This window comes from Populus alba, chromosome 4 (genome assembly GCF_005239225.2).
Source record: "Populus alba chromosome 4, ASM523922v2, whole genome shotgun sequence".
Lineage (NCBI taxonomy): Eukaryota > Viridiplantae > Streptophyta > Magnoliopsida > Malpighiales > Salicaceae > Populus > Populus alba.
Genome location: NC_133287.1, coordinates 9,419,479 through 9,435,658, shown reverse-complemented (window position 1 = coordinate 9,435,658; position 16,180 = coordinate 9,419,479). Strand labels below are relative to the sequence as shown.

Genomic DNA, 16,180 nt, shown 5'->3' with positions numbered 1-16,180 from the left:
GAAAAAGAATAGAATAAATGGGGAAAGCATTGTTAAGAAAAAAGAAAACTTTATGGTTGAATACGTATATATTTTAACAAAATCATAAATGGTCTAGTTATCTTAAGAAACTGTTAGACCAATTTAAGAAAATAGTCAACATGCTTCTCAAAACAATTAGATCATTTTGGCTATTGTCTTCGTTATAACCCGACGGTGTGCAACAAGAAAAAAATATATTTTCATTTTTTTTCCTTCCTTTCACCTCGAAGGGCTAGAGAGTAAGGTCTATAAGTAAAAAGATAAGGTTTTAAGAGAAAGAAAGAGAAAGAAACACATCAATACTAGAAATTCTAAAAGATAAAAAAGATGGGAGATTAAATTTGAGAGAGAAAGTGAAGAAATAAAAGGAAGAAATAGTAGCTTTGGAAATTTTCAACTTGTTGATTTTTGAAATATATTTTGTAACCAGGTAAGATGTTTAGAACTCCTTTCTGTCAATTTTAACAAGATTTAGTTGATTTTGAGCAAATTTTAGAAAAATTGAATTAGGATTTTTTAGATGGAATTTGAGGAAAAGTAAATTTCTTAGAAATTGATTTCTAGAAATTTTGTAAACAGTTACAGAAGTGAATTCATGGAAGAATGATGAAGAAAATTGATAATTAAGGAAGGCCTATAACGACGACCATAAAGAGAACAAAAGGGATAAATTATGCATTTATGATATCAACTATTAATTGTGTTATAAATGAGTGTAGGATTATGCGAATAATGATTTTTATTGAGTTGAATTAATGAAATATTGAGTAATTAAATGGTTGGGTTTGGAAGGAAGAAATTGTAAATTGTATTGAATTGTATAAAATTGAATATAGATTGAATGATGAACTATTTTGTTATGTTTGATTTGTGTTAAGTAACATGTTAGATAAATAGGTAACACTTGGATTAATTGAAGAATTGAGAATTAAATTGCTTGAAATAAGACTAGAATTGAATATGAAAAATGTGTTTGGTAATGATGATGCAAGCAAGGCCACATGAGTTGTGCTAGTAGGGACTATTATGTGTCAATCAGCAGCAAGTAGGTGTCATGTAGCTTGACTTTTTATTTTGCACATTTTCATTCAATTTATGAATTCCTTAATATATGTGAGATAAAGGAGTTTGATTAAATAATGAAATAAGGCCTCCTAAAGAAAATGTTGTAATTGATTTGGTATTCCGATAAAGGAATTGCCATATGATAGGCATTTTCGTTGAAGGAATTGTTGTATGGTGTGGAATTCTATTGAAAAAATTATCGTGTAGCATGGAATTTTGTTGAAGAAATTGTCGTATGATGTAGAATTTCATTGAAGGATTTTTCATGTAGCATGGAATTCCATTAAAGAAATTGTTATAATGAATAGCTTTCAAAAAGGAAAGTCAAATTGTAGGTTCTCCAATATAAATTGCTAAATTTAAATTGAAAATATTAGATGGTTGGTATATTGTAACATGGAAATGGAGTATTAATTACATGTAAAGGGTATTATGTTTAATAATTACATTTATATGATGAAGTACCAAAATGAAGTTACTTAGTTTAAATGGTGGAGATTAATTATGAAGCATTCATGATTATTTTGTGTCAGTAATTTAGGTACAACTCAAGATTGGCATGAATAATTATTTTATTGTCTTTGTGTTGGTTTAGATTTCATATTAGAGATATATTTATATTATTCATTTTGGTTATTTATACTTGTAAATGACAAATTCATAGACTATTAAAATACGTAATCATAACTAATATTGAATGGTTTTAAAGTATGAACATTTTGCAAATATGTATGATATGATATTTATCGGAAATCTTTCCATAAATATTATGTAATGCATATATAAACTTCATATTATTATAATGTAAAGATTAAGTTGTAATCATGAACTCTTTGTCATTGTGACAAGTAACGTAGTTGTTCATTGATTATTATGTTTTTCCGAAAATGTGATAAAGCACCATCATTAATGATTATTGTGGGAACAATCTAATTGAATGGATCTTAAATGGATTGAATAATGATTGAGATATGATATCGACATTAGGAAAATGGAGCTTTCAAACAGAACTTTGTCGAAATTTCAGTTGAGATAAAAAAAAAAAAAACTTTTCCTTGTTTTTTCATAAACCATAATGTAATATTAAACTTGAAATTGTTTGAAATTTTAGGGATGTTATATGGTAGACCTTTGGAAAACCTTTTATACATCTATAGATGTAGGGTGATAATTATTTCTGACATGGACAAATCATGTTAATAGGCTAAAGACAAAAACCCTATGGTCCTTATATGAATCTTTAACGATCTTCAGACCAATTAGGTTTGGCGCATAGCCAAGCCTAAGGGAGATATTTTGTCTTAGATTTAACACATGATCGAACTCAAGTATGAAGGGTATAACGACTTATCAAACTCACATTTACTTGGGCTAAGCACATGGTTGAACCTAAGTATATTGGGTCTAACAATTTTCCATACCCATGTTGATTTGAGCTTAGCATAAAGTTGGGCCCAAGTATATTAGGTTTGGCAACTCATTCGATTCATGTTTAGTTTGGCCCAACATATGATTGGACATAAGTATATTGAGTTTGACAACTTATTAGATACATGTTACCTTGAGCTTAACACATGGACGCACCCAAGCATACTGGGTCTTGAAACTTGTTAAACCCACACCGACTCGATTTCAGCTCTTGGTTTAACCCAAGTAAATTGGATCTAGCAACTTGTCAAACTCACTTAGCCTTAGGCTCAACATATAGCTGAACCCAAGTATATTAAGTCTGGCAACTTGTTAGACCCATACTAACTTGAGCTTGGCAAATGGATTAACTAAGTATATTAGGTTTAGCAACTCGCCAGACTTCTAGTTATAGAGAAAAGATGAAAGTTCTTCTAGTTATAATGAAAATGCTTTGAAGCATAACACTTCGTTTTGAGTACATGGTAGCAACTATTAAAGAACCAAAAGATTTGAGTGAGATGTCAATTGATGAATTACAAGGTTTATCAGCAACTCATGAACATCACTTGAATTCAAAAAAGTTTATAAAATTTAAAAAAGTCTACAGTATCCATTAAAGATGCATTGCAATCTCAATTGAATATGATGACAAATGAGGAAGTTTGAAACATGATTAAGCATAAACAATATGGTCAAGGTAGTAGAGATAGAGGTGGAAGAAATAACAATTTTGATCAATGTCAAGGTTACAATGGAAAAACAAAAAATAAAGGTGAAGGAGATTCAAATCAGTATCACAAGTCTCAAATACAATGCCATAAATACCAGAAATATGATCACTATAGGAAAAATTATAAATCTCATATTCAATGTCATCACTGCAAAAGGTTTGATCAATATTAGTATCAGTGCCAACTTAAAAACTCAAATAATAGAAATGTCCATGCCAAAAAACTAATAAAGACGCTTTTGAGATTTTGTTTTTGACAAGCTATAATATAGAAAAAGAGGAAGAGGTGTCTTTAATGATGTATTGTCATATGAACAAGAAAAATGAGAATGACGAATTTGAAACCAAGTGAGAGTTGATTAATAAAGTAAAAGAAAAGTTAAGAAAGAAAGTCGAACATGTAGCTAAGAAGACAAGTTATTTCTAGGTTACTCAAAGATGAGGTTGATTGCATTAAAATATATAAGAAGGTAATACAAGATCAACATAAGTAAGATGTTGAGTCACTTAATTGTGAATGTGAAGATTTCATAGAACAAAATGGAGTAAGAATGTTTTAATGGTTCAATGGGATTCAAAAGAAACAAACAAACATCTTGTTGGACAAAGAGATGCGAAAAAGGGAAATGAAGAGCAGTATTGATAAAAGGCTTAAAGAGATAGAAAGTTATTTAGGAGATAAAAAGAAAGTCTTTAAGCTAAAAAAGGGAAGTGAGCTTAACATATTGTGCTTCTCTTAAAGAAAGAATAGAAAAAAAAGTTTGAACAAGTTGTTTTAGAAAATAAGAAACTTAATGATGAGAAAAAAAGAGTCATATGAGAAATTTACCATAATTAGTAGATGATCAAATCCCATTAATAACATCAGTAAATAATGATCAATGATCACGTATTAAAAAAAAAAAAAAAAGCCTATATGGATACATGTTAGAAAGGAAACTAGAATTGATCAATCGAGTGGTTGTTGTTTTAACTACCAAGGCAAAGTATATTGAGTTGGAAGTGGTGCTACCCAAACTATGTGGTCGAGAAGAATGCTTAGTGAGTCGCAACATTATCAAAACAAGCCAATAAAAATCTTTTATGACAATAAATATGCTATTGCATTAACAAAGTATCAAGTGTTTCATGGTCGCAGCGAACATATTGGCATCAAATGCATTAATTACATTCATGATTTGGTGAAAGATAAAGAAAATCATGGTTGAGTTTTGTTTGTGATCAAAGTTGATGATATTTTCAAAAAGTCTCTTAAAGCTCTTTAAGAAGACGAAGGTCATGAAGAAATTTGAAGAACTTGGTTTAAGGGAGGTGTTAAAGAAACATTGATAAAGTCAGCATCATCAATCCCAGTTAACATACCAGAAACCTTCACCGAGAGATACTAAAACATAATGTGACTTCTACTATTGTAACACAAATCCTAAAGAATGGATGTCATGCCACTGCACTAACTGACTTCACTACCAAAAAGGAAATTTTCCTTTCCAGTCCAGATCAAAAGGCTAAAAGAGTTGACATAACATAGATGCAGAGCATTGAAGAGAGAAATGGATGCTTCGGCAACTATGGGGTTTCTATCAACTTAAAGCTGATGCAGTAGTCTTGATCTTTCCAGTCCCTATAATTCCTTGGTGATATTGGCGTTCTGAAAGGAGATGGAGAATCAAGATTGAATTCCCAAGATTGATCTTTAAGGAGCTGCTCGACCGTGGCTTCCAGTTGCGAGGGCCTAGGGGGACTCTGAGCATTAAATAGAAACCAGTATTTTGTTTAGATAATTCATTAAAGAAAAGTTAGTTTATGAAACCAGAAAGAAAGACCCGAATGATCTTTCCAGAAAGGGAAATAAGCAAAGTGACCTTCATTGTAATTGATGCCAGCGGTGAACATGGAGTTGCCAACTGCTTGGAAAAATCTGGACAAAACAATAAAAGTGAATTGAATTTTACAAGGAAAGATTCTGCAGTGATTATAAGCAGAAGAATGTTAAGTTCCCATTACCATCTTTTAGTCCAATTGATTGCAGAAACTCATTGATGTCCATAGCTCTTGTCTGTGCTTTGATGCATTCCTGATGATTGTGCAGAAACTTTTCCTCTACAATTGCACTGGTTTGATCTGGTTCCTCTGTCAAGACAGTTAGCTTCTTTGCATTGAAACTCTGCTTTTTTGTCTCAGGCTTCCTTGAATTAGAAATGTCGGAAAGTGGTTTTCTGCCAGCTGTTTGCCATTTCCCTGGTGCTTTGGAGATACTTTTCATCTTGCTTGCGTCATGTGGAATTCGAGAGGCAACAGCCTTCATTGAATTTGACAAATCACCGAGAGGTGTCCGTCTACTCACTAGTGATGCCATTCGTGCTATAAATGAGTTCAAAGAAATATTCTGCAAAAGCATTGGAACTGGTTAAAACCCCAGATAAACCATGTAAAATAAGGAAAGGATGACCGAATTATACCATAAATTCAGTTTCAAAAAGTAACTAAGAAAAAAAGTTACCCCCAAGAGCACAAACCCCACACGAAGCAAGTCAGACCAAACCAGCTAAACTCTAGGACAAATACTCCCATAAAATTTCCTGAAATTCTTAGAATCTCCATAACTCTACCAAGCATGGTATATGTAAATCATTGTAACTGAATAATCAATAAGATAAAACATACACTACTTGTCAAGAAGATGGACGAATTCGTGAAACCAATTCAACATCTGGTGTAACAGTAGCGTTGATCACAAATCATACTTTCGTTATTTTGAATCCTCTATCAAACAGAATAGCATGAAATAGGAGATCATGCGATCTACTAGAGATTTGGGATTACACATCTAGCAACAACAATGAGTATTAATACAAGCGAAAATGAAAGTAGATTGTGAAAGCAAGATTTTCCAAAATCTAAAGACAAGAACAAGCAATCTATTCAAGGAAGGGAATAAAAAAAAAATAGAATCAAACCTTGTTAAAAGTTTAGAAGTAGCAATCTGTCAAATATTTGTTGAAACTGATTATCCTCTGATTCCCTTTCAAATATTTGTTAAAACTGATTAGTCTCTACAAACAGATTAATCACAGTAAAACATAATAGAATACAAGACCCGTCAGCTTAAAAGACTCATTGTCCCGGCCCCATGTTTAAAATACAGATATTATGCTGCAAATAAAATTAAGTGCACCAAGCAACCCTAAACCAGATCACTAGATTTTTACATAACAATAGAAAAATCAGCAGAATCACATGTATTCATGATACAAGATCGATCATATACACATTGCACGCATACGGAGAAGAAGAAAGTTGTTTGTTCGCTGAGAAAACATAGAAGATTTACTTCTAAGAAAACAGAGAATTAAAATCTCTACTTCACACACAAATAAAAAATCATAGAGAACAAATTTAGACCGGATTATAAAAACATGCAGCGAATCTAATAACTTGAACAATTCGAGAATAACTAGAGCATCAATACCAAGAAAGTATTCATTTAAGAGGATAGGGTAAAAAACAACTAGGATTTTTCGAATGTAAATACAAGAAAACAAAATCGATTTCAAGAATTTAAAACGCAATTCAAAGTATTAGAAAGTGAAATTAGATCTGAGAAACTTACTTTGAGGCCACTGATCGATGATAGGCTTTTGATCTCTGATTGTTTTTGTTTTAAATGCGCAGAGAGATTTTTTTTCAGAGAGAGAGGGGCTGTGTGTGAAAAGGAAGGGGAGGGAGGGAGATGACCGTTGCTTTTATAGCGAGAGGGTTCTTTAATTTCGAAGAAAAATATGACCGTTGGAAAGACGAGTTTTGGTTTCTGCTGCTTCGTACTAAACGTCAGCGTTTTCGATTGATTAAATTAAGTCACAACGGTAAACCCTTTGTTTGCAAAGATTTTATTTATTTATTTTTTATCATGGAATAATGCGACTTTATTAAACACAAAAAAATGCAAAATACAAAATATTTTCAAAACATTGTTTATCTATCTATAAATATCAATCTGGAGCATCAAAACGGATAATCTAATATTTTCTGTTGAGGATTTTTAAAAAATAAAATTATTGATGCAGAAAAACCTCAATTTCCTGTATTTTTTTTCTTGTTTTTAAAATAAAAAAATAATAATAAAACAATGATATTTTAAATAAAATTTTAATTTCTTTCAAAATTTAGCTAACCCTATTTATTTAAAGCACAATAAAAAATACGCTAAAAATTACCCCAATCCAATCTAGGGGTCGACTAGGCTGGGTTTCGATGCACCTATAACCATTATAACCAGCCAAAAGAGCAGCAAAACCCACGAAGCCGTCGAAGAGAGCATGTCAGGTCAAGCAACTAACAGCATGTTTAGCAACAATTGTTTTTCATACCAAAACACCTATTAATGATTTTTTTTTTATTTTTTAAAAATTATTTTTAATATCACACATTAAAACATTAAAACGATTCATATTAAATTTTTTTTAAAAAAAAAAAATTCAAATTTGTTAGGAAAGAAAGTCTGTGATCCCCAGGAACATCCAAATGCCTTGAGATTCCATTGCTATACTCCACTATATTTCCGATTCCAATTCAAGTGCCAAACAGCTCCTCGAAATACTTAGCATGATGCCGCCACTTGCCCCTTAATAGAATCAGGCAGGCACATAGCACGCAAAGGACCACAAATAGCATACAGACCTTACAAAAATTGAAACTCTCAACTTGAAATGAAATTTCTGATCAATGGGTACAAAAAAATGAATGCTTGCTAACATGGACGATAAGCATACCGCTAACAAAGTAATAGTTCATTCTCCATCAAAATTCCATGAGATGAATGGAGATTCCCTCTAACACAAATCCTACAAACACAACCATCCTCCATTGCATTATGGCACAGGGGGTTTTGTTACACATCCAGTCAGCACAACATCCTCATCACGAGGCAAAAATTTTAAAAAATAAGATAAAAATGCAGGAGCATATCAATTTGGCTTCCTCATATTCCGCCCAGCGCGAATGACTTCATCCACCAGTAGCAATTGTGATGTGATCACAGGCCTGGAAAATTACAGCAGCATGATTATAACTAGGTTAGGCATGTTAAGAGTTCAAACCTGAAAGAACTTCAACAGGTTTCTCTAGTTTAATCATTTAGGGGAAGTTTGGAAAAAGTATTTCTTTATATGTACATTTATGTAGTATAACAAAAGCTGGAACGAGGGAAGAGAGATAGGGAGAGAGAGAAAAGGACAGATTCCAAAGCTAGGAGTTCATGTGTACCCTGAGTTTATGAGTTGGCGCTTGACAGAGTAGTTGTCGAAGATACCCTCCACCTGAGGATCGAGGGGCCCACCTGTTTGGAGGTTTATTCCTACAATGTTATCCCTGTCGTGCTCTCCCTGAATAAACATGCAAGAAAAGCTTAAATCAGTTTCTTTTCTTGTGTCTTTTGCTCCCCCAGAAAAAAAAGGATGATGGATGGATTCCACTGATGGTTACCGTGAGAGCAACAATCTCATCTTGAGTGTCTAACCCAGAATTCTCAGCCAGAGTTTTGGGCACCACGAGAAGGGCATCAGCAAAAGCTTCAACACCTAGCTGAGCACGCTGTTCCACATTTGCAAACACCAGTTTAAAATTAACCAGGGGATAGGAATAATTACTCAAATATAGAAAACAGGCAGGCATTTACCCCTTTAACTGTTTTCTTTACTTCATTGATCAGGTGTTTTCTGGCAGCAAGTTCAAAAGCTCCTGCTCCCTGAAGAAAATAAATGACATCATTTGAGTGGGAAAGAAATTTCAGCACTAAATCAAGTCATCAACAAATAGTTGCTTATTTGCAGAGTTATATGCTACGAATTACAACAGAAAACGTGTCAATACTCTATATCTCACCTAATCCCAAGAGGCCAATCTCAACTTTCAAGTCAATTATTTTCATCCTACAATCAAATACATTGATGACCACAGCTCCACCATACACAAATTTCATTCTAATCACCATTCATGCAAATTAGATTTTAAGTTTATTTGATTGAAACCACTCTTGGTCCATAATAATGTTGGTTTTTGATTGTGTCTAAACTGCCGGTGCATACAAGAAACAGCTTTTTCCTGAAGCACACTTCACTTGAGCAGAAACATAACTTGCATATATATGAACCACATTTTAGATGTAGCACAGAACTTCCAAAGCCACCATCAAAGGCCACAAGCACGCCTTACATACATCAATATGCAACAATTTAATCAAGCATGATTGCACATACAAATCTCATAGATTTCTGCATGCAGAACTTACAAGTACCACAGCTTCATCTTCAATAGTATTTTTGACTGCTCTCAAGCCATCACGGACAGCATCCTTTATTTGGGCAATTGTATGGTCATTAGGTCCTGTAACAATAAAAAAGTCGAGTGACAATTCGCCCCTGCTAAATTACAAAATTGCAAGATGAATATACATTTCATGCTTGAACATAAAAGAGCACATACTTCAACCTGATGGCTAAATGGCCTAAAAGAAGCAATTAAAACAAACAAGAAAAAAATCATCTGATAGCATTTAGAACAAATATAAAAGAAAATCATAAACATTTATACAAGTTTGCTGAGGATGTATACACGCTTCTATACCTTTTATTAAGATAGTGCAAGAATGGGGGTTTTTAACATTTTCAACAAATGTATACTTCTCTTCACCAAGGACATGCTCATAAACCAGTCCAGCCCAACCAAGGCAGTCAGGAGTTAAACTATCAACAGAATTCAAAGCCTCTCCTCCACATGCTAAAACCAGGCGTTCCATATTTCTCCTCTTTGCTCTTCGAAGGGCAATTATCTGTAAAACATAAGAAAGCAGATCAGCCCCATTTTAAATAACAACATCAGGGCAAGCAGGTAGACTAACCAGATTTCAAAATAGCAATGGTCATCGTACATATATCATCAGGTACCATTTAAAAAGGAATCAAATCCAAGGCAAGGCATTCAAAAAGCCAAGTCTTGCTTGTAACCATCCAAAACTAGAGCCAAATACAGTGGCAGGTATTCTAGCCATATTTATAATCTAAAACTATAATGAAAAACCATTTCAAGTCTCCATTCCTGCATCCATAATTTCACAAAATCAAGAGAATTACAGAAGTAGCAAGTGGTTCTTCTTGTACCTCCATCAACTTAAGCCTTCTTGCTTATTTGCTTTTAATAATTATTTCATTGAGCATATGGCATGATTTCATGAAATTAAAAATAAAACATGAGGTGGAAGGCTTCCAAAATGTGCAACCAATTGTTATCACAAACAATCATTAACTTGTGAAATCTGTATCCTACTAAAGCTGATTATGAGATTCAAGATCAATCTAACATGGTGTTAGCTTATTAAAACTTTTTTTATAATTAAGGGCGTGTTTGTTACAGGGTTGAGAAAAGAGGATGTATTGTCACAAAAGCAATTGGTAAAGGTATAACAATGTTTGGTAGGAGCTTCACAAACAAGCTTACAGTAGATCCAATGGAAATTACATGAAGAAAAAATAAAACAATATGTTTCATAAGGTGCAAGTAAACAGTTAAAGATAGAAAATGTGGTTTATAAATTTGAGGAAGAACAAAGGCAGAAAGACAAACCCAGCCACCATCCACCCTAGTTAAAAGCCTTTTCCTTCTTGTCCCAAGGTTTATAATTACACCCTCTTGGAGGGTAGCTAATAATCCCTGAATCATCCCCCCTCTCATAATATTTCCAACAAACAAAATTGATCATTGTAGTAACATTTAATCCCTACTCATGCCATACACCATAAGAGAAAACAGAATGAAAGACAACACCCAATACTAACACATAAACATGATTGCAGCAAGCTGGAGATTATTGCATCAAGTAGCTAATTATTGCTCGCATTCAATCACTAGGGAACAGAATATAATTGTTCCATTACTTACCCCTGCTCGTGCAAGAAGGTCCAATGATGGAGGATCAATTCCCTTTTGATTAATAACCACAAAATTGTTGTCTGTACCAGAACAAACCTGGAAGACCAAAAGTACAAGCAACACTTCAGAGACCAACATGTTGGCGGGGTCAGTAACATGAACATAAAATGCATTGAATGTGGAACTTAACCTTATCTTTTAGTTCAATAATTTTTCTAACTCTTTCATCAACCTGGCGCCTTTCAGCTGCAACCATTGCCTCCCTCTGCTCTGCATTTGAGTAGAAAAATCCTGCATTTATTTCACTGTGGAAAAAAAAAATATTAGCTTCCAATGAACTGAAACAGACCACAGCTCTATCTACAGAGTTCTTGATATCTCATATTCAACATCAATTCCCATCAAATTCAAGTTGACAAGATGAATACCTTTTCTCGTATTCCAAAGAGACGTTGCATGTCAAGATAAAACAGTTTTCTGCCCGTCTTTTCATATCCGGATGCCTAGAACCATGGTCAAGAACAAGACCTTCAACCTGGAAGACAGAACACGTAAATACTGGGACAAAACATTTTTAGAAAAGTAGAGAAGTTATCTTCAAAAGACAAAAATCAGTGTTGTCAAAGGCAGAAGGTGCTAAAAGGTGCCAAGCCTGTAAAATGCTCGAGGCGCTCGCCTAAATGAACCAGGGCGATATGCTGTGTGTGTCTTCCCAATTAAGATTAGATCATTAGAAAATCAAAAGAAAACATAAAATACCATAACACGGTCATATAAAGTTATAATTCACCCTTAAAACAAAATAAGATAATTTAAAGTAGTAAGTAGCCAAATAGATTAAAAAACAAAATTAATATCATCATCATTATTCGTTAATCTTCAAAAACATCTTCATCCATGCTTTCCTCTCCTTCACTTGAATCCTCCACACCCTCCATTTCATGATTATAATTGAAATACTCATCTCTCAAGCCATACTGAACTTGTTTAGAAAAAATTAAAGTATTACTTGTACAGATGTGTTGTTCTCTGACTCCCATTGTTGAAAAAAAAAGTTTGGCTGGTGTTTCTCTTCTAAGTATCCTTCATTCTCTGTTTGTCTCCCACTTTAATGATTTATTTTAATTTTTTTTACCCTAATCTTTGTTTTTTACAACAATACCCCTAAGTTGTTTTTTGTGGTACATTAAAAAAATGGACAAATAGGTCAAAACATAAATCATTTTAAAAGAAAAAAAAACCAACAGAAAAGGAAGAACTTCAAGCAAGCGCTAGCCTTAGCGCCTTGCACCCACTCACAAGGCGCTCGACTAGGCAGCACCTCATTGAAATCCAACACCTAAGGCTAATAAAGGCGTTGGGGCCTTGCCTCACATGGAGGTGACAAAAATTATATCAAAGTCGAAATAAAAAAATGAACAATAACTAAAAGTTGTCCAAGCTACACCTGGGAGCTTTCGAACAAAAACCAATCATCAATATCCTGGAAAGTTGACCTAATCCAACGTAACAGCATTGAGAAAAATCTCACAAGTAGCATTATTTTACTGAATGAAGGTTGAATAATGAAAAAGAGCAGTGCATTCCATCTAATTTCAATGCTAAACACATCTCATTCAAAAACAAATGATTCTGTTTCACATGGAAGGGTTTTTGAAGATCTGTGGCCCTCAAAATCTTGAAGGACCTCTATTCAATATGATTTAAATACTCAACCATCATTGGTGAATACCCTCTTGTGCCAAAACAAAAACTAAAGTTATAAAGAACCTAACTAGATAAATTAACTTGAGAAAACCATTTGAAACATTCACTCTTGAAGCCTAACTAAATCAGACAATCAGGAAATTGGGAGCTGTAAAACAATTAACACATCCCAGGTGAAAATATTCCACAGGAATCCAGATTAAATGAAAAAATATTAACTTACAAGCCTTGTGTCAACATCAAATTTATGACGCATGTGCATAATCTCCACCATAAATAGATCAATGGCTTCCTCAGGCTTTCGAATACAGAGCACCTGTACAAACAAGTAAATCACAGTCAATGCAAAAATCGAAGCTGTCAAAATCTGACTTAAACATCTTCTTTTCCAACAGCCTCAAGATATATCAACACCACTGGCTACACTCACCGAATTAACAACTATGTCAGTTAATTGATCAGCCAAAGCTTCATATAGCTGCACAAGAGAATAAGGTCAACTTTAAATAATATCCAAACAGGTTATAAAACAAAGAGTAAACTGATGAATAGACCTTACCTTTGTCCTTATTGTTGTTCTTGCAACCATTTTTAGAATTTCCCTGTCGGGTTCATCACCCATCACCACTGGTGTCTTAAATTTTTCAAGAAATTGGAGAGTAGCTCTTTTGGCAATCTCAAAACCATCAACCAAGACACGTGGATGCATCCCTTAAGAAAAAATAAACACCCATGAATAAAATGAATAAAATATAAAGGTTACCTCAGATAACCAATAAAAATACCATATGAGAATGTAGTAGATTTTCTGAAATGAAACTCGGGACTAAGAACCAAGCATCCCTATTCCAAAACCTAGAAGGCATAATTGAAAGAACAACAAGATACAACTATTTTTACCATCAGAGAAAGTATAACAGCAGAATGAAGATGTGCCTTGATGATAAATTCTAGTGCAATAAATTAATTAATCATAGCAAAATTTAACTATTCCAAGGTCAAATACACAAAAACTTGCAAATTTCTATTCTTGCCTCTGCAACACGCAAACAGAACACAGATGCAACCCTTGAACAACGCCAACTTGTTTGAACTTTAAGGCATTAGAATCTAACACCTTTCACTACCCTGTCTTGTCAGAACATGTCTTTCTTTATTTAGGGCTCTAAACATTTTAAAAAATAAATTATTCAAGAATAGAAGGGACAAGCAAGCATAAAATGAGAAATAACAGAAACATCAAAATTATAGAACTCAAGAGAATCATAATATATAGCTTCGCTAACCTTCATCAATGTACCGTTCAGATTGCTTCATAAGCTCTCCAATAAAGATCACAGTAGATGTCGTACCATCTCCACTTATATCATCTTGGGCAACAGCTGTCCTTGCAATCATAATCGCAGTAGGGCTTTGAATTTGCTGCAACCATAAAAGAAATTCAAGCAATTTTTTAACAAAAAACCCACCAATAGACACCCATTGTTTATTTAAAACCTCAAATAGCATACCCATTGTCTTTTTAGATCTAACTCAACATTTAGAATCTAAAGTTGCTTCAAGTTGCTCCTAGAGCTCATTTCTTAGGGAAGACTCACTTTAAAAGAAAAAAAAAAAAAAGCATAAAACCCTAACTCTGCCTTTAATAACAAAAAATCCAGATCCAGAAAACCAAAGAAAAAAAAACAAACCATTTCTTTCAAAAGAGTGTTTCCATCTTTTGTGAGTTTTATATCTCCAGCACCACCAACAAGCCTAAAAAACACAAAAACACAAAGTAATTAAATCGCAGAAACACAAAACAAATTACAACAAGAGAAAAAACAAAACAGAAGACGAAAAAGCGAAAAAGTTACATCTTGATGGTGCCTTTGGGGCCGAGATTGGATTTGAGAACATCTTGTAAGCCTTTAGCGGCATTGATGTTCATGTGAAGCGCCGCCGATTTGTTGAGAACCTCCGCATTAGGGTTTAATACTCTTAGAGACATTTTTCTCTTTCAAAATAAAAGAGAGGGAGAGGGAGAGTACGTAAGTTTGCTGTCGTTCGGAGTTTTAATGGAACTGTAGAGAGGAACTGTCTCTGTGTGTGTGTAATGTGTTGATTGGGGTTTTAGGGCTTTCTGGAAGTTCAAGCGAGGCACAAGCGCGCACAAAAAGTTAGGGTTAATGAGCTCGGGGTCCTTATATTACTGATTTAATGTCAAGAACGTCCCTCATCTTTAAAGCATCTTAATCCAGCTCAAGCTGACATGAAGTACGATCTGATTTTATAATTAGAACTACTGCAAAACAAATTATAATATGGTAAAAACATTTAAATTTTCAGAGCTCCGACTGTTGAGTTCATTTGGGGGCAAGCAGGAATGATAATTAGGAAGGCCCTTTCCTTTTCCTTAGTTTTTTAATTAATTTCCTTTTCCTTTGTGGATGTCAAAATTTAGTGAATTTACATTTTATTTCTATGTTAGAGACACTGAACTTGGATGGTTTGACACTTCTATTTGTACATTGGCATATGCTTGGTGCAAAGCATGAAATGAAATTTGCCTAGTTAACTGAGTCGAGTCGCTAAAATACTATTTGCAGAGCGAAACTGCATTTCTCTTTTATATTATTTTATTTATTAGTTTACCAAACTACGTGGCAGTTTTAGGCCGAGATTATGGAGGTCTTATGGCAAATGAATGTGTATCCTGACGTGATTATTGGTACTACACATATACAAAGAAAATAGTCAAGTCAAATTACTTTAGACCTCGTGTCAAAAAAAAATTAGAAGAAATATCTAGAATTTATGACATCTACGATAGTTTCAAGAGGCGGTCACAATCTGCATCCAAGATCATAAATAAAAAAATTCATGGTTTCATAAGCAAGCATAACGACTAATCACTTCTTTTCTTTAACAATGAAAAGTGCCTCTATGACTTTGTTTTGTTAAGTATTTTTCTTCAAATATTAGTGATTATTTGAGAATATTTTTTATTAATAATTAATTTGACAGGCTACATAGCTTTGGAGTGAATTAATATTAATAGAGTTACATGTACAAACACATATATAAAAGAAGAATAAAAAGAAAAGGAGTAAAACACTTCATGAACAACTAAGTAGAGACTTTTGTTATAAGTAAACTTTGAAAGGTTTTGAATATTTTTGGGATTGATGTTTTTTTTTTGTCAATAGCTATGACTTGTATATTTTTAGGCAACATATAATACTGGCATGCATGCGAAACACAAAGAAAATCTTTTTAACCCATCCAGAATATAATCTAAAGTTATGGTTGAAGCTACTAATAGACCTTATAGGAATCAAGTTT

At 33.5% G+C, this 16,180-nt stretch overlaps 2 protein-coding genes across 5 annotated transcripts; both read right to left on the bottom strand.

Annotated features, from left to right (window-relative positions):
* Positions 1-4,689: 4,689 nt before the first annotated feature.
* On the bottom strand, positions 4,690-7,198 carry LOC118055994 (uncharacterized). 3 transcript variants are annotated; one of them, XM_073408934.1, is made up of 5 exons: positions 6,837-7,198; positions 6,184-6,248; positions 5,231-5,612; positions 5,094-5,144; positions 4,690-4,971 (listed from the first exon to the last, which is right to left on the bottom strand). In XM_073408934.1, the coding sequence occupies exons 3-5, from the start codon at positions 5,580-5,582 to the stop codon at positions 4,793-4,795; spliced, it is 582 nt and encodes a 193-aa protein (XP_073265035.1). In that variant the 5' UTR covers positions 5,583-5,612; positions 6,184-6,248; positions 6,837-7,198; the 3' UTR covers positions 4,690-4,792. The 3 variants fall into 3 exon arrangements, with proteins under 3 accessions (XP_073265035.1, XP_073265033.1, XP_073265034.1); XM_073408932.1 differs by having other exon boundaries at positions 4,690-4,969; positions 5,089-5,144; positions 6,837-7,180; XM_073408933.1 differs by lacking the exon at positions 6,184-6,248 and having other exon boundaries at positions 4,690-4,969; positions 5,089-5,144; positions 6,837-7,180.
* A 706-nt stretch (positions 7,199-7,904) lies between these two features.
* LOC118055992 (T-complex protein 1 subunit zeta 1) lies at positions 7,905-14,979 on the bottom strand. Of its 2 annotated transcripts, XM_073408960.1 has the most exons (16): positions 14,713-14,776; positions 14,548-14,611; positions 14,368-14,453; positions 14,143-14,278; positions 13,416-13,567; positions 13,287-13,334; positions 13,080-13,172; positions 11,578-11,684; positions 11,340-11,454; positions 11,159-11,245; positions 9,848-10,052; positions 9,513-9,607; positions 8,901-8,969; positions 8,708-8,815; positions 8,489-8,607; positions 7,905-8,266 (listed from the first exon to the last, which is right to left on the bottom strand). In XM_073408960.1, the coding sequence occupies exons 4-16, from the start codon at positions 14,252-14,254 to the stop codon at positions 8,191-8,193; spliced, it is 1,386 nt and encodes a 461-aa protein (XP_073265061.1). In that variant the 5' UTR covers positions 14,255-14,278; positions 14,368-14,453; positions 14,548-14,611; positions 14,713-14,776; the 3' UTR covers positions 7,905-8,190. The 2 variants fall into 2 exon arrangements, with proteins under 2 accessions (XP_073265061.1, XP_034923948.1); XM_035068057.2 differs by lacking the exon at positions 14,368-14,453 and having other exon boundaries at positions 14,713-14,979.
* Positions 14,980-16,180: the final 1,201 nt, after the last annotated feature.

Bases quoted from the DNA above. Each gene is read 5' to 3' on its own strand.
- LOC118055994 (XM_073408932.1), bottom strand. From the start codon at position 5,582: ATGGCATCACTAGTGAGTAGACGGACACCTCTCGGTGATTTGTCAAAT. The intron at 5,145-5,230 runs GTAATGGGAACT...TGTTTTGTCCAG, and splicing joins ATCAATTGGACTAAAAGATG to ATTTTTCCAAGCAGTTGGCA. The intron at 4,970-5,088 runs GTCACTTTGCTT...TTTAATGCTCAG, and splicing joins TGGCATCAATTACAATGAAG to AGTCCCCCTAGGCCCTCGCA.
- LOC118055992 (XM_035068057.2), bottom strand. From the start codon at position 14,846: ATGTCTCTAAGAGTATTAAACCCTAATGCGGAGGTTCTCAACAAATCG. The intron at 14,279-14,547 runs GTTTGTTTTTTT...TTATGGTTGCAG, and splicing joins ACACTCTTTTGAAAGAAATG to CAAATTCAAAGCCCTACTGC. The intron at 8,267-8,488 runs GTACACATGAAC...GTAATTTTCCAG, and splicing joins CGCCAACTCATAAACTCAGG to GCCTGTGATCACATCACAAT.